We start from the raw sequence: 22,583 nt of genomic DNA on the forward strand, positions 1-22,583 counted from the left end.
GTAGGCCACGAAGACACAAATACACGGGTAAGGTAAATGGCATTTCCTTACTTCTTTCAATTTCTAATATCTATGTGACTCTAGAGAAAAAAAAACATCAATACACATGGTTGATGGTCGGTGTGAAAACAGAAGCTTTAGAATATTTCTCATGCAGTGTGAAGACCTGAAATAGTTTATTGCATTGGCTTCTATGTTTTTGCTAGGAAATGTGATCTACCACATCAAGCATTTCATGTTTAGAATTCTGAATAGTTTTACCATATTAAATATAAAAAGAGCTCCAATCTTTCAGTTTTTGTGCATGACATATTTACATTAAACTCCTAATATTGTTTCCATATAAATATTAAACATATTTTTTACCTACGCCTTAACCAGGTGATTTGCCGGCGCACGCGAGGGCGCGCGTAATGGACTAGTGATCATGATACTAAAGCCATATACAATAATACTACATTATACAGAGAATGGATGGTGAAAGAAGCAGACCAAGTTCCAGTTCGACAATAAGCCAACCCTGTAATGCATCCAACAACGAACAGTTGAATGGAACTTTTACCGGAGAGGTGTGCTACAGTGAACGCAAGTGAACTGATCACGACAGCGTCTCGCCATTTCATTGAAGGTGACAAAGCTGTTAAAAGGAACCCACGGTAGATGGTTTCTTTTGATAGCGGAGCAATAACACAGTAGAGAAAGAAACACAATAGAGCAGAGGCCAGACTCTCAGAAAGGATCTCCTTTAATATCGGATCATATGCATCCTGCAAGGGCCCAAAAAACTTTTAGACCCCTTCTAACCAAAAACAAACTATTGTAGTGTAGTAGAGCAACGTTAATGCACAGTATGAGAGAAATCAATATGCTTGATGAAAATCTTACCTCAGACCCTACCAATTTATCAGCTAAGATGGATGTGGTCAATACCAGGGCCATCAAAACTACAAAGCCTAATACAGTCTCTTTGACCCAATTCCGTTCTGTAAAAACCTTCCCAGAAAAGAAAGGTTGAATAGCTTTGCCCTGGCTTTGCAGTGTACTGGAGTAGCGCTAAGGTCAAAACAAGCTCTGCTAACTGAAGTATGACTGTAGAAGTTACCTGCATCGACAGAGTATGTCATTCTATAAAAGGCAGTGTCCATATAAAGGCTTCCAACTCAGGTACATTAAAATGAGTGAGTCAAACTTGTTAGTTAACAAAAAGGTCGCCACCTACTGTTGTCATTGAGTCAAGCGAGGAGCGCTGTAGGCTGTAGCACTTTGGCAACCACACCAAGCCCTCCAAAGCTCAAGGGGGTATGCAAGATGAAGAAATAACCTGCATATATTCTCCATATATCATCAACCTCCCATGGAACAACTGGAGAAAGAACTGAAAGCTCCTGCTGATACAAAATAGCACATTAGAATGTGATCATGTCCCAGCATTTTAGATGTAGACAACTTGATAACCATCATGGAGAATTGTAGGAAGTATTTGCTTCACATATCAGTGGAGCCAAAATAGATCCCAGTCATCAAGATTAAAAAAAAGGCAAATAATTTGTCATAAATAATTCTTATAAGCTTATGGGTGTGTTTCGTTCAGTTATGGGCTGTGAAAAATCCGTTGTGAGCTGTGAGTTGTGGAAAAGTTGCTATGAGATATGTGCTATGAAAAAACTGTAGGCTGTTTGGTTGAGATAACTAAAAGGGAAAATTGGTTCTATAGCACTAAAAGAACTCTTATATAAAATACCATTGAAAGGTGTTCGTCATGTAAAATACCACTTAAAGACATCACTGTTACCTCAATTTGGCATTCCGTCACAGTGGCACAGTGACGTCGTGAAATCCACCTCCACAGTCTAGACGCCTGAAAGAAAAAAAACGCTTGGTCCTGCTCCTCCCAGCCTCCCGGGTTCGATGTGGAGTGCCAGCACCTGCTCATGCTCCTCCTCGCTGCCGGCGGCGGAAGCTAGGTGGATTTCCAAAGTTTCGTCGCCAGGTCACGGGAGATGGCCGCGACCACGAGGAGCGTGGCAAGCGACTTGTCTCGTCGTCTGGGTCGGCGTCCTCACGCTCGAAGCAGCCCGCACGGTGGCGTCAGCCTGAGCGGCGAGGCAAGGTGTGCGAAGGGAGGTAGCCTCGCTGCCGACGGTGGAGGCCAAGCTGAAGTCGTCGCCACTTTCTGGGCGCACGTGAGGTGGCCTCGAGGAGCGTGGCGAACGTGGTTGGCCTCACGTTCGAGGCTGCCCACGCGGTGGCGTTGTCCTAGAGCTCGGAGCGCATGCAGGGAGGAAGAGCTTGCGCCCATGGCGATGAGCACCAGCGCGCTGTTGGCATGGTCCAGGCCCTGACACTCCACCTCCCCGACGCTCTCTTTTGTTCCATGGCAGTTCTCTGTAGTCCGTGAGTCCATCTCAGAACTCCGCTGTCAACTAACTCGAGAACGAACGAGCTCGCAATAACTGAGAAGATCACAGCGTGAACAGTAGAGATTTTTGGTGTTGCTCAAGAAGCGCAATGTTTATGATGCTCTTATTTGTAGCTCGATCCTGTACAAGAGTGAAAGTTCATTATGGATCCACTAACATGAGCACCTGACTCTAATATCCTGAAGATTTGGACTCGATCACAATTCACAATACATGATTACACGACGCTTGCTAACATGCTAGCTGACTAAACTGAAACACCTGAAACTAAAGACTTGCACTGACCAAACTAACACCACAGCTAGGATTACATCCTTTACTGTCCGTTGGCAGACTGGCAGGGCTTTGCGCCCGGTGGCTTCGTCGTGCACTTGTGCGCCCCCACGCAGCCGTGCTGTGGAGCTCGCGCGCGGGCGGCTGCATCGCCCGCACACGGCCGGTGCTCGCTCCCGGAAAAGCCTGCGCGCTGCAGACGGCTGGCGCTTACACTCGGCGGAGCACGCGTGCTGCAGAGCTCGTGCCCCGTGGTCTGCGGCTGAAGGCCCACGCACATAGAAGCTCGTCCATGTCCATGGCCGCGGTAGCAGCAGCCCACAGGCACCTCGAAGCACCACCGCCCCACCCCCGTCCACTATTCACACCTAGCTCTTAGAGCCTCGCGCCGTCGATTTCCTCTTAGAGCTTCGCGGCGTCGCCACTCGTGGCAAGCTTCAGGACCCTGACGCTAGCGCCACTCGCAGCAAGAATGAGAGGGAGTTGTATAACTGAGCTCAGGGATGAAAGGAGGATGGAGCAATCACGGTGTGATCTCCAAATGTGACGGAATGCTAGATCTAGTTAACGGGATATCCTTTCAGTGGTATTTTAAGTGACAGATATCTTTCGATGGCATTTTACGGAAGCGGAGTTCTTTCGGTACTATAGAACCAATTTTCCCAACTATAAAACCTACATATCTTTATCTCCCTTAAAACAGTTGTAAAACGTCTCTATTTCCACCCATTTCTAAGGCTGAAAGTCAAAAGTAGGATTCAAGGTGCTGCAAAAATTGACTAGGTGAAAGCAGCCGCTTTTGGAAAAGCAGCTTCTGGTTCTATCTATTTGGTTGGCTTTCTGCTTTTTGACAGCAGAAGCACTTTTTAGAAGCTGAACCAAGCAATCTATATATATGGTACATGACAACACCGATGTGATAAATTCTTATCAGTATGTAGTATTGATAATGTGACCATCAACATTGTAACTATACTAACTGTACCTTAACATCGTCTCCAGTAAGAATTTATGTGGAAAGCACAAAAATGTGGTTTTACTCTTTACAGAAAAAGGGAAAATGGTAACAATCAACTTCCAGACATTGCTAATCATGCATGCATAATTCAACAAAGCATATTTGGAAAGCATATTAGACAGTAAAGCAGCCCCTACAAGATTAGCTAGACACTTTGAATCTGCCTACCATACCAAAGAAATTGCACATAATCTCACTGTGCGCTGAGTTATTGACATGAATGAGCGAAACTAGCTAATGTAGCATTACAAATCTTGACCAAGGTATGCTCCAATTTGCAGCAAGCTGGACAAATGGTCCACAAATAGGAGCAAATTTCTAAGTTCGCAAACAGACTTAAACGGTCTCCCAAAACAAAAGCATACTCAGACGGTAAACATTAAGGGTTGAGCAACCGAGGCTTATTTGTAAGACTGAAATAGAAAGTGGCGTCTCGTCAGCCATGAAAGGAATTACATCGAACAGGCTGTGGGCGCTGCCTTTCCCACCGTCGCCGGGTGAAGGAGAGGGAGAGCAGGAGCAGCTGAGAGTGGAGGAGGAAGAGCGCAACAGTTGCCCGTTCAGAACATCGAGTTTGGCAGCGTGGAAACGAGGAGGGGCTCCTCCTCGGCCTCCGGTTCTGGCAGGGAGGAGGAGAAGCGGATGGGAATAAAGATGGCGGCCCCCGATACCCGATACCCGACGGGTATTTGATCCATTAGGGGATGGGGATGGGATCATATCTTTACCCACGGGCGTCTAAATGGGTAAGAATCCATCCCCGACGGGTATAGCGGGTACGGGAACGTTCCCTGTTTACCCATTCCCGTTACCCATTAGGGAACCCGACTATTTGAGCTGCCATGCGAGTATTAGGCCCAAAAAAAACTCAACATAGGTATTTTGACCCAAATCTAAACAATCATATATATAGTTTGTGTGTTCTAGGAACCCTAGTTCAATTTTTTCTCACCATCTCCGCCAACAGCATAAGCACGCCTGCCTCACGAGCGCTCGTGCCCCTCGCTTCCTCAGTTCGATCTCTCTGCCACCTTAGCTCATCCTCCTCGCAACATAGCTCCTTCTCCTCGGCATCTCCGAGACTCCGACACTTATACCCGGGTGAACAAGAAACGTCTCCGATTGTAAAGCTGCGACCCCAAGTGTCCTTGTTTATCGGGTATGCAGTACCCGTCAGGTATCTGTAACCCGACCGATGCCCGACGGGGTACGGGGATGGACAAGAATCTATACCCGAGACAGTTAACGGGGACGGGGACAGAATGAATTCTCCGTAGCAGGGAAGAGAACGTTCCGGCGATACCCGACGGGTACATCCCCGTTGCCATCCCTAGATGGGAAGCAGCGGCTGACGGAGGTATGAGCATTCTGTGAGGTAGCAGAGGCAATCCACGGAGTCTCGGACGTCGGGCCCCGAGCGCCTGGTCTATATGTGGACAGTGGGCCTTGCAAGCAAGGGAGCCCCCATTGAGGCCCGTACCGACGTTCCTACTCTCGTAGTGTGGGCTTGGCGAACCCAAACCTTGAAACTCTGCAAGGCCTTACAAAGAATTTGCCTTATTGAATCGGCAGTGCTAACGTTCGGATGTCTGGACGGATGCCCACGCGCTGCACTCTTTTTCGTGCACTTCATGCGGGGCCTGCCCCGCCCGAGAACCAAGAGAGGAAGGGGGTGGCACCCTCGATTCGGAAGGACCCGGTCGGCGTCGTATGGATGCCCTGCCGACCGAGAGAAGGACACACCGAGACGATGCAACAAAAGGCGAGGAGAAGAGATGCAACACCTGATCTACTTTTAAATCATTCAAATACAACAGTTGCAATATACGTTTGAAGGCAGATAAAACACTTGAAAAACACACCTAAAAATACTTGAAAACCATTGCAACCAAATACAACATCCAGATAAAACATATGCAACGTATGTGTGAGACATATGCAACATCTAGATAAACACACTTGCAACATGCGTCCAGAAAACACAGATAAAACATTGGTAACATACCTTTGCAACATACGTGTACAACCATTGCAACATATGCAACATCCTAATCTACTTTTGTAACATCCATCTCAAACACTTGCAACATATCTCTGAAACACTCAAAACATACGCTTGCAACATGCGTTTTCAGCAAAACATGGCAGTCAGGTGGACGAAGCACGACACAGCGGGATCCTAGCTGTGCGGTCGTGGTGGAGAAGGAGGATGCCAGCGGGCGGGCGGTTGTGCGGCCCCTGGCGATAGGGCGCACGCGATGCCCGCAGTGGAGGCGACAGCAGCAGTCAGGTGGTGTGGCCTCGCGCGGCAAGCACGCCGCGGCGGTTCGGTCGTGGGGGAGCACGACGCGGTGGTGTGGGCGCGGTGCCGGTGGAGAGGAAGGCTGACGGGAGGCGTAGTAGAGAAGGAGGCGTGCGGGAGCCACGGCGGAGCCGGTCACGGAGTGGATGCATGAATTTTTTTTAATCTACCTTGACTAGAGGGGAGTGGAGGAAGCGGATAGGAACGGCAGCTTCTGGACGTCGGGTCCACGAAAAGGGGCGTCGGCGTGTGGACGGACGTCTAACTCCCAGCATTACTGTGAATGAATCTTGGCTTGGCAGTTTTTCAAGAGGGGTGTGCTTAGCAACAGCCAGCATGGATATTGAGACGGAGGGGAGGGGGTGGGGGTTTAACCGATGCTTCATTCGTTCTAATTATAGATTATTTTGTTTTTGTAGACAGAGAACTTTTACTAGCCCCCGTGCCTTTAAACCCGGCTTGATCCGTTTATTTTTTCATCCGGAACAGTATTTTTCTCTTACAAATTCCTCCAGCATTCCTCCAAACCATCCAGATTCCTCCAGAATTCAGACAAGCGAACAGGCCTATGTCTAGACACATCGTAGCAAAAAAAATTATGAAACTAAAAACCCAAACCGGCCTATAATTTGGAACAGAGGGTGGTGGTATGGATGTAGAGACTCTAAGTAGAAATAATGCTGGAAATGTAATGTAGAAGTCTATGACCAAAAGCATAGATTAAGTAATGCTGTCAAATGTACAAGTCAAGACGGCCAAAAGTATAGGTTCCTTTTAGTTTTATTTTATTTAAAAAAAACTTTTTACGAAAAGTAGGCCACAATTCTTTTAAAATCTGTGACCACATAATCAGTTTCAAGTCGGTGAAATTGCATCATCATCCAGGCATTATGACCCTTGCCTGTATGGTGTCTCTTCCAGCAGAATAAAATAACGGGAGCAGAAAGAAACATTGCAGTTCTTTTTAGTAGATAGAAACATTGCGGTTTTGATTTCAAAAGGAACATCATAAATTGTTGTTCAACCCAAATAGGAAACAGAGAGTTAACAGAGATAACAAAAAGACTTTTTTAAGGCGTCGGTCACTAGGATGTGCCAATTGTGCACTAATGACAAACGATTACACTGATCTGCAGATACCAAATTGGCATCCCTTATCAGGTTTCCTTGACTGTTCAGATGCTACCTGCTCTTTTAGTCCTTCTTGCCCTGAGCAGATTTTGAAGTCCCAGCAGTTGTGCTCTTCTGATGGCAAATCATTTTCCTAATGATCGCGTCAACTTCTGGAACATATGCTGTCAGCGGCGTTTCGTCCTTTAGAAGCTTAACAGCAAACTCGATGCAAGGGTCTGGCGCGGAGACAGTAGAGAGTGATGCCAGAGCAGATTGTGCTGTTGAAGTATCAAATTTGTCAGCTCCATCTTCTAGATCCAAGCCAGGGATTATTGTAGGATCAAACTTAGTATGGTTCTCTTTGGCTTCATAAAGACTGATAACATCAGTTGTCGTCATAAGACCATCGGCAACTGCATCTTTACTATTATTGAGATCAATCGAAATGTTACTCATGAGTGTGTCATCTGCTGGGACTGGGACTGGGACACCACTCCGGTTAGAAGCATATTCATCTGCACCTGTACCACATTGCTCCTTGGATTTTGATGATGTATCAGATTTGGGCACACTGAGATGCTCAGCAGCATCTGTATCTGCTGCATTGTCCTGGGCCTTGTCTAAATTAGCAGGAGTAGACTGCTTACTTGCATCCCTTCCACCTCCAACACTCTTCTTTCCCTTAGCTCCCCTATTATTCACGCACAACGACTTGGTGCCTCTACGAGTTCTTTTCATTTTCTTCGAGCCAACAGCCAGATCTTTCTGACGTGTCCTTCCCACGTTTCTGAAGTTAAACCCAAGCAGTTCTTCCCACGGTACAGAACTCTTTCTCCTTTGCCGGGCTGAACGCTTTCCGCGCTTCATAGACTGCACAATCATGGCAGTGTCTAGTTTTGCTCCAGGGTTTTGTTGGTTCACTGAATGACCATCTGTAATTTCCTTATCCCACTCTTCTTGTTTCTTCTTGTCTAATTTCTTGCTCAAGTTACTACTGTCTGCAGTTTCTTGCCTTGCCCGCTGTGAGGAGCACCTAGTAGGAGCTATATTAAGCATTTTCTTTGGTGATTCCATAGGCCTGCCAGATATTTTCGTGGTTGGTGTTAGTTTTGCCTCAGGTTCAGTATCTTTCTTTGCTCCTGCCAAAAAAGTAAACCAACTCCTAATCACACGATGGGAAATATGTTCACAAAATGGTATGCATGCAAATTGCAAAAATATCTTAGAATGTACTACTCCATCCATCTTAAAAAAGATGCAATTCTAGCTTTCTATCAAGCCTATCTATCTCAACTTTGACTAAATATATAAAAAATATTATTATGATACCTAATAATTATAACTAGTGTCGGTGTTTCGAGTAAACACCAACGAGTAAATTTATATTATTGTGCGTCTGGCCCGGATGGTGTGCTAAGAAGACACAAGGTTTATACTGGTTCGGACATAATGTCTCTATGTCTAGTTCACGGCTGCTACTCGTGTTACTAGCACTGAAAAGTTCGTAGTAGGGTTACAAACGGGCGAGAGAGGAACATGTCCCAAGTCTCTGGTGGAAAGATCGAATGGGTGCCGAGAGCTCGATTGCTGCTCAGCTATGGGTTTGAGGTTCGATGCTAGTGGTTTTGGTGTGATGCGGTGCGATATGCGATGTCCCTTAATGGGACGCCCTGCTTTCCCTTTTACAGGCCAAGGGAAAGCACGGGTTACAATAGGAGAAAAAAGGAGAACGAGAGGCAGAGGAAGTCCTTCAGGGTCGCCAGGCCTTTCTTTTCCTTTGTGCGGGCCCCGCTGACACGGCAGGTGGCGACAGGGATACCTCCACGCCGGGTGCCTGCCTGCTGACAAGGCCATGCCCTGGCATTGTTAGCGGGTCATCACGTCCCACTCCGCCCCGCCGAGCGGTGCGGCGAACCAGCGTGCTGATCAGCGGCCGTATAGGGAGTAGACAGCATAGTGACCACGCGCCCGTCACTGCGGGCGATGTGAGTCCCCTAGAATGACATGTCGTGGGGACGGGTCGTGTTGAGACGTGACCGCTCCCTACACGATGCCAGAAGTTTAACCCTGGGTCGTACCTTTTGGCCCATAGTGGTTGGCGGCGACATGAGCTTCCGTTAGGAACCGTGTTCGAGGGATCGGGCGAAGCGGAGCCAGCTCTCAGACGTCGGGCGAGGCGGAGCTAGCCCTCAGACGTCGGGCGAGGCGGAGTCAGCCCTCAAACATCGGCTGAGGTGGAGCCAACCCTCGGGGGTTGGCCGAGGCGGAGCCTACCCTCGAGGGTCAACCGAAGCGGAGCCGGCCCTCGGACGTCAGGCGAGGCAGAGCCAGCCCTCAAACGTCGGGAGAGGCGGAGCTAGCCCTTGGGGGTCGAATGAGGCGGAGCCCAACCCTCAGGGGTCGGACGAGGTGGAGCCCGCGACCTCAGTGTCCACCGAGGCGGAGCCAACCCTCGGGGTTGGATGAGGCCAAGCCCATGGCCTCGGTGGTCAGACGAGGCAGTGCCCAACAAGAGGTGTGGTTGCGCTTTTGACCGCTCGGATGAATCAACGCTGATGGTTATTAGCTCCTCCTCTTCGGGTACCCTAGTATTGGTCCCTGACAGTAGCCCCCTAGCCCCCAAGCGATTCTGGTAGAATTGCCTGGGGGATTTTTTGACTTGCCAGTGGATGCGTGCGAGCGCACCCGGTGGGTGTAGCCCTCGAGCCTACAGAGGAGTAGAATACTCCTTCGGAGGTTTTTCTAAAAGGGAGGACTTTGAGGGTCCTCGCCTTCTTTTGTCACCCATGGTGTGGATGGTTATTCCTTCTTGCCGAGGTTGGACCCTTCGTGGGTATGGCCGTGAGATTTGGTGGTTTGTTAGCTGGATAGTTTGATTGGGGTCTCGGCATCCCATTCGCGGGGGTCTGGCTGAGCCTCGATCGTGGGCCGAGATGTCCATGGCGCTCATGCACCTAGGTACTGGTTGCTTGCGGGCCCATCCCTTTGCATCCCTTATCTTAAGGGTGTCTGGAGCGGCTATGGAACCTGTTGACGGGCCAACCTTTGAACTCCTAGGCCCAGACGGGCCATAGAGGTGTTTTTTGATCCGTATTCCTCTTGTGACGAGTCGTGGCCAGCCTAGAGAGGCAAAACATCTGGTGAGTCTTTCGAGGGGAAAGGATAGGGATTGTGTGCGCATATCCCACGGCGTGACATCATGGCAGATCATGGCAAGCACAGAGATCTAGGAGGGGGTTGGTTTCCTCGCGCCCGCCGCCCCTATAAAACCAAAGGGTTCGCCCCCTGGGTTTCATACCTTGCCTTCGCATCTGCAACCGCCACCGCTAATTGCCTAGGCTTCCTGCATCCACGTCCCAGCCGCTGTCGAGCTCGCATCCACCCACCCCCATCTTCCAATGAATCCGTGGTGCTGCTCTGACATCACCTTCTAATGTATGGAGAGCCTCGTCCATCGTAGCCTTCTCCGTGTGTGGACCTCTGCCGAGGAATGGCTGCTGCTCGGTGAGGAGGATCAGCCATCGCCACCCGATGGCTACATGGTATCATTCACACACTTCCATGAGCTATAACACCTCAATCCCAACGGGATCCAGCATATGGTGGCGTTCGTCGCCCTATGCGAGGGATTCTTGGGGATCAGTTCCCACTTTGATCTATGGCGGCACTTCTTCACCATCACCCTCTAGAAGAAAAGGGAGAAGGGCATCCGGTAGGAGCTGCATACGCCGATTGGATGCACCGGCATCCACCTCTAGAACAACTAGGTCGGCGAGTACCCGTCGATGCGGCTATCGACCTCCAACAAGTGGTGGCATTTGCAGTGGTTCTATCTCAAGAATGATGCCAACGCCCCCCTGCCGGAGTTCACCGGGCGCCTAATCGAAGAGGCCCTGGAGTCATGGAGGAAGTGGGGCGTCCCGGAGAAGGACAAGAAGAAGATCTAGGACCACCCCGCCGCCATCTGCATCCTAAAGGAGAGCGGTCTGAAGGGGTCGGGCGTCATCGAGGCCTACCACATGAGGAGGGTGGCACCGTTGATGAGGCGTGCGCTCCCGCTGTGTGCGATGGTGCCTGAGGCATCTTTCGATGGGACGACGCTTGCTGAGGGAGCGTTCTCCCCCTCCAAGGTCGCACAGCGCATTAAGGAGGCGATGGAGCCTTCGTGGGACAACGCGGGTGCCCCCCTTGATTTCGTGTACCTGGTGCTAGGACATCCTCTGATGCGGCCGGAACCAGGCTACGTCGTCTTCATAAGTTTCCTTTCCTGATGCCTCCTCTTCAATTGATCTCCCGACCTCTTGATACTAACATTGAGATGGGGGATCAGCCGAGGGACCTCGTCCTCATGGATCACCCGACTCCGTTGCCAAGGGATTCGTCCATGAGGGTGGTGAATCACGCCAAGGGCGAGCGACTTAGGAAGGCAAAGGAGGACAAGAGGAAGAAGTGGCAGCATAAGCTGCAGACACGAGAGCAAGGGAAGGACACCAACAACGATGATGACAATGACGAGGAAGACGACGATGAGGTAGTCGATGACATCGAGTAGAATGGCCTGGAGAGCGAGGATGTGCTGACAGGTATCTGCTCGTTCTTGTAGGAGTTAGGACCCTTCCTGTTCTATGGAGGGGAGGGAGCGTCCGTAGGGCCAACGGAGATGGGCCAGACCATTGGCCTGTCCTAGGAGTCAATAGGGGCCAGCGGAGGTGGGTGGCTCTGCCATCGCACCCCAAGATGCAAGGGGAGCGAGCCCCTCTGCCTAGGAGCAGGGGCTAGGCTTGAAACGGCCTCGCCCCGACGAGGCAGAGCAGAGGTCTAGGGGTTCACCCCCCAAACATATATGCCGCCCAACAACATCGATGTAAGTCACCAGCTCTTCTGTTTTTCTATGTTTTTCTCTGTTTTCATCGTGACTTATGCTTTTTGTTCCTTGTAGCATTATGAGGCGGCGTAATCCTTTGGCACTGGCCCCCAAGAATTGCGTCGCCCTTCAAGCAGGGTGGCAGCCGTCGATTGGCCTCGCACCCTTTTCGGGCAGGAGTGGCACCGGTGTGACTGCGTTGCTGGCTAGTTAGGCACCGCCCACGTTGGCGCCCATGCCCTCAGTGGGACAAGCGGGCATAGGGGCTCAAGGGACGCCTTCGAAGGTCGCTGAGTAGCCGGCGATCAAGGTGATACCGCTGCTGATGACGGGGTAGACGGAGCTACCGACCTCGCTCGTGGCCCTAACCACGGCTGGCGTGACACAGCCGATCAAGGCCCCGCCGATGGAGGCGGAGGTGGTGGTGGCTGTGACAGGTGGGCCATAGCCGGACACAACCTTGGTGGCTTCTAAGGCAGCGGCGTGACCCGCGCCACCGGCGGCCCAAGCGATGGCCCCCGACATAGGCCAGACGGAGGGGGACACGGCCGAGGGGTCCCTGAAAGTCATGGTGGTGGTAGAGAGGACTGGCGGGGAATCATCCCTAGCCCTAATGTCGGGACACAGCGACTCACCCACGCGGGGCGAGCCCCTACTCCGGTGGACAAATCCGTAGGAGCCGACATCGACGCTCTTCACCCTCGACGATGATGCCGAGAGCATGGAGTGAGAGATCCTTGATGTGGGGATTGTGTCCGTGCCGGAAGCCTTGGACCACGCCAGGGGTGCCCTGCATGATGTCATCATTCTGATTGGCTAGGTATTCACTTGATTCTACCTCTCGCCCTCTTCTTTCTTTATGTATTTTTTTGTGTTGTGACCATCATCTCCTTTCAGTCCCTTATCGCTCGTAGCCGAGAGAAATCCCGGTTCCTTCATGAGCAGAAGGAGATGTGGGACCGCCTCATCGTGGAGGCACGGCTGCATGGGGATGTGACCGCCTAGCTTGTTGCCGCCCAACATAGTGTGGTTGAGCTGACTCCCCTTGCCGAGGAGGCGGACAGTCTCCGATCGTGAGTGGCCAAGGCCCGTCAACATGCGAACAAGGCCGAGAGGGCTTTTGAGGCCCTATCGGTGAGATCATGAAAGGATGAGGAGGAGGCCACCAAGGTTAGGAGGGAGTGGGACAAGCTGCTCTAGAAGGACGCTGAGACCTGTTGGCAGATCCTCGACCTTCTAGCCGAGGCTGAGAAGGAGCGGGAGCTAAAGCTAGGAGCCGAGGAGAAGCTTGTGGCCCTGGAGAAGAGGGCGAGTCTGGATGTCGAGGCAGTCGCCCGGCTATGCAAGGAGCAGGACGAGCTGCTCCAAACCATGGAGAGGCTCCGCTCGGAGCGTGGCGTAGCCCGTGAGGAGCATGACTAGGCCCTCTGAGAGTGTGATGACGCGCAATAGAAGATCAGCCCCCTCTAGGCCAAGCTTGGAACCGTGATGACCCAGAGGCTGGAGGCCGAGGGCGTCTCTACTAGGCTAGCCATAGACCTTACCGAGGCAAGGAGGAACCTTTAGGTGGAGAGCAACGAGCTCAGTATCTTGAGCGTCACCCTTGGAGTGGTCTGCGATAACCTAGAGGTGGTGCGGTCAGAGGGGACCAGTTCACTTGTGGCCCATGCCATCGAGATCACGGCGTGGGTGCGCTAGCTCAAGAGGAACACCCTTCATGCTGGGGTCAACCAATCCTTCATGATTGCTTGTTCTCATTACGGGGACAACATTGACTTGGAGATGATGAGCCTTGGCTTCGCGCCTGGCTACAAAGCCCATGAGCTGGATGGAGAAGGAGCGGGAGCTGAAGCTGGGAGCCGAGGAGAAGCTTGTGGCCCTAGAGAGGAGGGTGAGTCTGGATGTCGAGGCAGTCACCCGGCTATGCAAGGAGCAGGACAAGCTGCTCCAAACCATGGAGAGGCTCTGCTCGAAGCATGGCGCAGCCCGCGAGGAGCATGACTAGGCCCTCCGAGAGCATGACGACGCGCAACAGAAGATTAGCCCCCTCTAGGCCGAGCTTGGAACTGTGATGACCCAGAGGCTAGAGGCCAAGGGCGTCTCTACTAGGCTAGCCACAGACCTTGCTGAGGCAAGGAGGAACCTTTAGGCGGAGAGTGACGAGCTCAGTATCTTGAGCATCACCCTTGGAGTGGTCTACGATAACCTGGAGGTGGTGCGGTCGAAGGGGACCAGTTCACTTGTGGCCCATGCCATCGAGATCACGGCACGGGTGCGCTAGCTCAAGAGGAACACCCTTCATGCTAGGGTCAACTAATCCTTCATGATTGCTTGTTCTCATTACGGGGACAACATTGACTTGGAGATGATGAGCCTTGGCTTCGCACCCGGCTACAAAGCCCATGAGCTGGATGGAGATAGAGACGGCGGTGGCTCCCCTTTCATAGGACCTAGCGGACAAAATAGAAGACATAGTTCTCCCCTGGAGGGGTTAGTTAGTCAGATAGGTCAGGTAATCGTTCATGTAACAAGTAGACAAGCTCTGACCCTTCTATACTATTGAACAAACTTATCATTTTGTTTCATTTGATTGAGTTTGTTATTCCTCCCTTTTTATGTGTGAAAAAAGGGGTTCATGTGTTCTGGCCCTTCTGTTTGTTAAGACCATAGGGCTCGAGGTGCAAGAGGAAAACTCTGATTGCGCTAGTAAGCAAGAGTGCCATAGCCGCTAGGGCGTAGGTTTCTTATCGTCCAACTAGCCTTGCTCAGTCGTTCGTTTACGTAGACCTTGCCACTAGGTTTAACATGAGGGAAAGGTTGGGTGCGATGACTATTTTAGAAAGGGTGTATTTATACCCTTATTAGACCCCGAGTGAGATCCGACCCCTTGCCATTGTTGGGGTCAGGTGTCACTAAAGATCGAGGAGAGGATAGCGAAATTAGTAGGAGAAAACATCTCTTGTTTTCGCACGTATCCCCTCCCTAGGTTCTAAGCCATCATTCTGTGACCATGTGTTCGGTCTCCTTACGAGACCAACGTTCCTAGAGCCCCTATGCATAGCAAGGGTCCGGTCGAGGGTCGGCTCATTTTTGTGATCATCGCCCCGTCCGTGGTTTCCGCAACCGGAGGGGTTGAGCTAATGTCACTTGCCCCCATAGCTCGAGTGACACGCTTGGTGAGCTCGCTAATGGGTATGTTCGAGTGGAATCCGGGTCCATCATTCATGACGAGGTCAGCAAAGCCCTCATGTGGCATTCCACTGCTCCTTAACCCTCCTTCCAACAGATGCCCCTCAATGGAGATTCTATGGGCTCAACTGGAGGTTAGGATTGAACGAGAAGGTTGAGATGACCATGTCCACTTCTAGGCGGGTCAGGCGAAGGCCACTGGGGCTCATCTGCATTTTCTCCCCTGGCTCTTGTTCGACGTGAGGCAGCCTCGGGCCCTCCGTGAGCCGACCTTTGAACCCCGGTCTCCTGATTTAGGGTCAGGCGGCTTGAGCCCCCGAGCCTCTAGGGGCCGGTCGGGGTCGGTCGCCTGGTTTCTTGCATCACTCCATCCATGGTTTTCGCAACCGGAGGTGACTCATCGTTTGTTTATGACCACGTGTTCAGTCTCTTTGCAATGCCGAGCCCCAAGCCTCCACATGTAGTACGGGTCCGGTCGGGGGGTTGTTTTGTCTTGTGATCGTCGTCCCTCATGCGTCCATTTGCTAGAAGAGAGGGGCTGTGCTATGCCGTGCTTTACTCGCTGGACGGAGCACGGTGCTCGATGAGTTGTTAACGGGCTTGTTCGAGTGGAGCCCTAGCATCCCCTTCGTGGGGGCCTAGTTCGAGATTAGCTAGTGACTGATTCTAGATTCTTGGTGGTCGGTCCATATAGTTCTTGGATCCGTTCGACCGATCCGAGGGCTCGATGCTTTTCTTTGGGGGAAAACCATGGACCTTGCATCATCCAAGACTCAAAACGAGGGTCGGGACGCCCATGGCGCTTCGTGTGCCTTGGGTATTGGCCGCTAGCGGGCCCATTCTTAACCTCCCCTCACTCTAGGGTGCCCTGGAGTGGACATGAACCCGCTTGTGGGACAGCCTTCGAACTCCTAGGCATTAATAGGCCATGGGAGCATTTTTAGCTCTGTATCCCACTTACCTGCGTGGCCTGTAGCCTTTGAAGGTGAACCGTCGCTCGACGGATCCTTCATAGGGAAGATTTGGATAGGCATGCGCTCATCTCTTGGCAGCAGCCCGAAGCCGTTCGATCAACCTCGGCACATGATTTACCTCGATGGTAAGAGTGATGGGTTCGGGGAGCTCTTACCGGACATGATCGAGCAGGATCCGAGTCCGTCGTTCGTGATGGGGTCAGCATAACCTGCGAGGGTCATCCTGCTGCTCCCTACCCATTTCCCTGCAGTGGCTAAGCCATCCAATCGACTTGTGTTACCTACTAAGAGAAGACTTTCCTACGGAGATAGAGGATGAGAACATCCCGCGCAAGAATTTAATTAGGCCGATAAGCCAGGCGGAGATCTTGTAATAAATGGACAAGCTCTTAAATTTTGTTACAGCAAACAACTTTTTTAGCTCTTCTCCCCTTTTTGTATAAAAAGGTTAGTGCATTCTGACCCTTTCTGTCGTTAAGGTCATAAAAGCTTAGGGTGCAGGTGAGCTAATTCTGATCACGCTGGTGAGAAAAGATGCTGTAGCCACTGGGGCATAGGTTTCCCACAGTCTGACCAGTTATACTCAGAGCTTGTTCCCACAAACCTAGCTCCTAGGTCTTAACGTGAAAGGGGGTTGGGCATAGAGAATGTTTGCTAGGTAGATAGACTCTTAAACGTGTACCGACCCTTTCCATGGTTGTGGCCAAAAAAGCCTGGGGTGCAGAAAAGAAACTCTGATTATGCTGGCGAGCAAAGGTGCCATAGCCGCTGGGGCGTAGGTTTCTCATAGTCCGACCAGTTTTACTCAGAGTTTATTTCCACAAACTTCTCTTTTGGGTCTTAATCATGAGAAAGGGTCGGATGTAGAGACTATCAGCCGGACAGATATGTTCTTATTAGTCCCCGAGTGAGGCTCGACCCCCCACCATTTGCTGGGGTCAGGTGCCACAAAAGATCAGGGAGTTTGAGAGTGAAACTTGATAATAAGAGAAAGTGTGTGTTTATTAAGGGTAAAAGTGATGTAGTTGCTCAATGTTCCAGGCATTTACGAAGACCTCGCTGTTGATGGTTTTGAGCTTGTAGGCGCCTGGCCGAAGCATCTCCGTGATGACGTAAGGTCCCCCCTATAGTGGGGAGAGCTTGTGGTGTTCCTTGCATACTCGGCGGAGCGAAGGAGGGCAACATCGTGCGCTTCATCTAGCTAGGCTCCGTCCTATGCTCCTCCCTGTTGGAGCTTCCAGACCAGAACCACTTCAAAAGGACGCAGTCTTTGTATAGGTGCTTGACAGGGAAAGCATGGTTTGGGCATGGCCCTTCAAGCAGCTTCTCGAAGTGGTCTAGGGTACCCTCCATGGGCTTCTAGCCCCCTTTGCAGTCGGCGCTGACCATAAGTGAGCTCCTACGCCGCTGTTTGTTCTTCCTTTTGTTGGGGCGATTGGAGGCACCTTCATTGGCGTCCTCATCTGGCTTTGCCTTGCCCTTGAGGGTGTGTCGGCCGAAGGCCAGAGGTCCCATCAAGTCGGGGCTTGGGCTTCGGTCTTCACCACTGTCATAGCGTCCGCCACGGTGTGGATGGTAGCCATGGCTAGCCCCCTCCTTCGCATCACCATAGGCACGCCTACGGGCGTCGAGGGTGTCACGGGCGTCACGATGGAGGCCGAGACGCTCATGCACTAGAACTGCGGGGCGCGGCCCACTGCCTTGTTGGGCCTAATGGATTGGTACGCCCTTGTTGGGTTGTTCTAAGGGCGTGCCATGTCTATGAGCGTCGAGGGTGTCACGCGCATCATGGTGGGACCTGAGATGCTCTTGCACCGAAACCATGGTGCACGGCCTTCCGTAGTCAAAGCTGAGGAGTCGGTTGCTCCCGGGGGTGCAGACCTCAGGTGTAGGCAGGTGTAGCTCCTCGGGTGCCTCAGTGATCGCGTCGAGGCTGGTGAAGTGGAGGGATTGTGCGGCAACAGGAGGCCGCACCAACTCTCCCTCTGTCGTGACGACGAAGTCCAGGTTCCCCAAGTGCACGCGCGCGCCCGGGATCCAGCTAACTTTGTAATTAGCCATCTAAGGCCTAGTGTTGATGTAGAGATGCACAAAAGGCCCCTACCTGGCGTGCTAACTGTCGGTGTTTCGAGTAAACACCAATGAGTAAATTTGTATGATTACACGTCTGGCCCGGATGGTGTGCTAAGAAGACACAAGGTTTATACTGGTTCGGGCAAAATGTCCCTACGTCTAGTTCGCGATAGTTGCTCATGTTACTAGCACTGAAAAGTTTGTAGTAGGGGTTACAAATGGGCGAGAGAGGGATAGGTCCCAAGTCTCTAGTGGAAAGATCCAAGGGGTGCCAAGAGCTCGGTTGCTGCTCAGCTATGTGTTCGAGGTTCGATGCTAGTGGTTTTGGTGTGATGCGGTATGATATGTGATGCCCCTTAATGGGACACCCTGCTTTCTCTTTTATAGGCCAAGGGAAAGCACGGGTTACAATGGGAGAAAAAAGGAGAATGAGAGGCAGAGGAAGTCCTTCAGGGTTGTTGGGCCTTTCTTTTCCTCTGTGTGGCCCCACTGACACGGCAGGTGGCGACAGGGATAGCTCCATGTCGGGCACCTGTCTGCTGCCATGGCCATGCCCTAGCATTGTCAACGGGTCATCATGTCCCACTCTGCCCCGTCGGGCGGCGTGGCGAACCAGCGTGCTGATCAGCAGTCGTATAGGGAGTAGACAACATAGTGACCACGCGTCCGTTACTGTGGGCGATGTGAGTCCCCTGGAATGACATGTCATGGGGATGGGTCGTGTTGAGACATGACAGCTCCCTGCACGATGCCAGAAGTTTGACCCTGGGTCGTACCTTCAGGCCCGTAGTGGTTGGCGGTGACATGAGCTTTTGTTAGGAACCATGTCTGAGGGATCGGGCGAAGCGGAGCTAGCCCTCAGACGTCGGGCGAGGCGGAGCTAGCCCTCAGATGTCGGGTGAGGCGGAGCCAGTCCTTAGACATCGGCCGAGGCAGAGCCAACCCTTGAGGGTCAGCCGAAGCGGCGACAGCCCTCGGACGTCGGGCGAGGCGGAGCCAGCCCTCAGACGTTGGGCGAGGCGGAGCCAACCCTCGGGGTTCGGACGAGGCGGAGCCCAACCCTTGGGGTCGGGCGAGGTGGAGCCCGCGACCTCAGTGTCCACCGAGACGGAGCCAACCCTCGAGGGTCGGATGAGGCCGAGCCCATGGCCTTGGTGGTCGGACGAGGCGGAGCCCAGCAAGAGGTGTGGTTGCGCTCTTGACCGCTCGAATGAATCAATGTTGATGGTTATTAGCTCCTCTTCGGGTACCCTAGTATTGGTCCCCGACAACTAGATTCACCAGGAAATATATTTTTATTATATACCTATTTGGAGTTATAAATGTTAATAATATTTTGTATAAACTTAGTCAAATCTAAAGAAGTTTGACTCAATCCAAACCCAAAATTGCATTTTTTCTAATCGAAGGTAGCACTAACCAGAGGCTCTAACTCTCAAGAGACGTGCTACAAAAAATAATTCTGGATCTCACAAAACTATAAATATCCAACCACTCATTTGCTAGACCCTAATCATCAATGACAATAATAACCATTAGATGTATTCATCTTCTCTAGAAGATTACTCACATTTGCCATTATGAAAGATATGAAGTAACACCTAAATCTACATCTAAATTACCCATTTATACCATTATAAAAATAATGTAAAGTAATCCTATAAGTCTGCATCTATATTAGCCACATATGGCATTATAAAAGTTAATCTTGAGTAATTGCACTAAATCTACATTACCCATCTCCAACACTATGAAAGTATAATACTTATCACCTACATATGCATCTAGATTACCCATATCTACCATTATACTACCTATGTCAAGATGATAATCATATTTCGTATGGGGAAAAGTTAAATTATACAAATTTTGATAAACAATTATTCAAATTATATACAGAGGATATTGATTCTTTAGTAAATGATAGTATATAAAAAAAGAATTAACAATCAAAATCTTTATTTGACTTTTCCATATCAAAATGCACCTATTATTTCAAGACAGAGGGAGAAATAAATATAATCTACATCCAAAGTACCTAGATGTTTCATTATTAAAATAAACTAAAATATCCTCTTAGATCTACTTCTAAATACCAACATCTACTATTATAAACAAATAAGTAACTCTAAAAATACATGTTTCTAAATACCCAATTCTACCAATATTAATATACTCACTCTATCAAAAAAATAATGTAATTCTCGCGTTTTGAGGAATCAAACAATTTTAAGTTTGACTAGATAGATACAAAATAGTTTCTAATATTTATGATACCAAATAAGTATCATTAGATTAATCATGCAATATATTTTTATAGGATACATATTCAGTCATAAGTTTTAATAATAGTTTCTATAAACTTAGTCACTTAAGGAAATTTGACTCAATTTGAACCTATAATTGTACTTCTTTTGGGACGGAGGCAATAAAATACTAGCTAAAATTACACATATGTGTTGTGAGATACCATGCGGACCAAGTATACAAGCAGCTTGGGCGATAAATATGTATTTATACAGTTTAGTAATTATGAAAATTATTTCATTAATGAATCACATAACAATGACACAACTGATTTATTTTAGATTTTATTAATACTCCATGATAATAATAAATTATATAAATTTTTATTTTAAATACATTTATATATTTGACTAAGAAGTTATGACATATCTATTTACTCCAATTCTAAGCATTCTATTTCTACAAAAAATATACACATGCACACATAATTCTGTCAGAGGAAACTCAACACCTAGAGCGCCAAAACAACTGTTTATTCATAGTAATTAAGATGACGGTTGAGGACATCTTTTTTTTATTAAGATACAAAATGATAGCTTAGGATAAAAGACTACAACAAGAATAAGATATTCAACTAAAAATATGGTTAAAAAGCTGCAGCAACTAATAAGATCAAGATTTCAAAGCCAAAATCTAAATTCATGATGTCATGACATATAAGCTCCAACTAGAGCTAATATAGCTTAAGCTAAGGTTGCAAGTAGACACATCAAAGTGCAACACAATTGGAACATTATGAAAATGGATAAAAACATATATATTAATTGGTAAATGTATTATGAGCTAAAAAAGATTGCAGAGTATATAGCTGCTATGTTAACATGTGGATAGAGATATTATAGTTAGTTGTAGGTCTTATAAGATTCTAATCCGTAAAGAAGCATAGGCTGATGGAATAGTATACATAATACAACACTATCGAGAACACTAATAAGAGTATATACATTAATGTATCAGAACAGAATGTTACGCTCCACTCAAATAGAAACATTAGGTACATGATTCCACAAGATAGGAAAGATTTAAAGAAGGCTTAGCCACATAGATATGTATTCTTGCAGCAGAAAGCTACTAACCTCCACAACTGAACTTTGCCATGAAATTGCTTCCCCAACCTCTTCGAATCTTCATTCCTCTTTGTTTTTAGCAGCTTATTAACCTTCACTATAAAAGTAAAATAAAATGATATAATAGAATAAAAATAAAGAATCTAAATGAGGAAATAGTACAAGAAACTTCTATTCCAACAATAAAAAGTATATGTCATGGATTTTCTCAAAATATACTTCAATTTGCATAGTTACATTTTGTAGGTCTTTTTGATATAGAAACATGACATTTCTTTGTCACCAAAGCGAGTTGTAATATGACAGAACGTATACATTTAATAACTATATATGAAACATGCATAAGTACTGCTTTTACAAGGACAAACAAGCCTGGACTACACAATAGCAAAGAGAGAAAAACAATTTTTATTCAAACATCAATTGTAGTTTAACTCAATAGCTAGCTAGCTTAAAATAAACAACATTAATAATGATGGATATAAAAAACATAACTCAATATCAAATAGTTTTTCCATGGATAGGTACTTCAAAGAGGCAAAGAGTGTACAATTATTTTCTGAATATATACATTATTTGATCATATAGTTGCATCTAAACTGTCATAGACACCATGATTAGGATAACTATTATTTTTATGATTTTAATGAGTATCAACTACTTGACTCCAAGGACCAATGCTATCATAATAATCGACGGAAGAATTTGTAAATAAGAACATTGGCAACAAGGACAAACGAATTAAAAATAAACTAATGAGAGTAACTTGTTAATTATGAGATGTTTATTTAGTGGATGAGTTATTTCTAATTAAACAAGAAACAACAATGCGCACAAATATTAGAGCTTTTGTAAATAAAAGAAGCAATTCCTTTGAAATAATATGAAATACCCACATTAAAAACAAGGGGCCTTTGCACACCTAATAATTTAATTTAGGGCCTGTTTGGAATGCGGGATTTTTTTCCCCATTCCTACGTTTT

The 22,583-nt window shown here is 48.6% G+C and overlaps 1 protein-coding gene and 1 pseudogene across 1 annotated transcript; both read right to left on the reverse strand.

The window, feature by feature from the left end:
- Positions 1 to 425: 425 nt before the first annotated feature.
- LOC136543792 (uncharacterized) lies at positions 426 to 4,514 on the reverse strand (annotated as a pseudogene).
- Positions 4,515 to 7,207: 2,693 nt separating this feature from the next.
- LOC136543793 (uncharacterized) lies at positions 7,208 to 21,664 on the reverse strand. Its single transcript, XM_066536147.1, has 2 exons — positions 21,610 to 21,664; positions 7,208 to 8,265 (listed from the first exon to the last, which is right to left on the reverse strand). The coding sequence occupies exons 1-2, from the start codon at positions 21,662 to 21,664 to the stop codon at positions 7,208 to 7,210; spliced, it is 1,113 nt and encodes a 370-aa protein (XP_066392244.1).
- Between the last annotated feature and the right edge of the window lie 919 nt (positions 21,665 to 22,583).

This window comes from Miscanthus floridulus, chromosome 3 (genome assembly GCF_019320115.1).
Source record: "Miscanthus floridulus cultivar M001 chromosome 3, ASM1932011v1, whole genome shotgun sequence".
Taxonomy (NCBI): Eukaryota; Viridiplantae; Streptophyta; class Magnoliopsida; order Poales; family Poaceae; genus Miscanthus; species Miscanthus floridulus.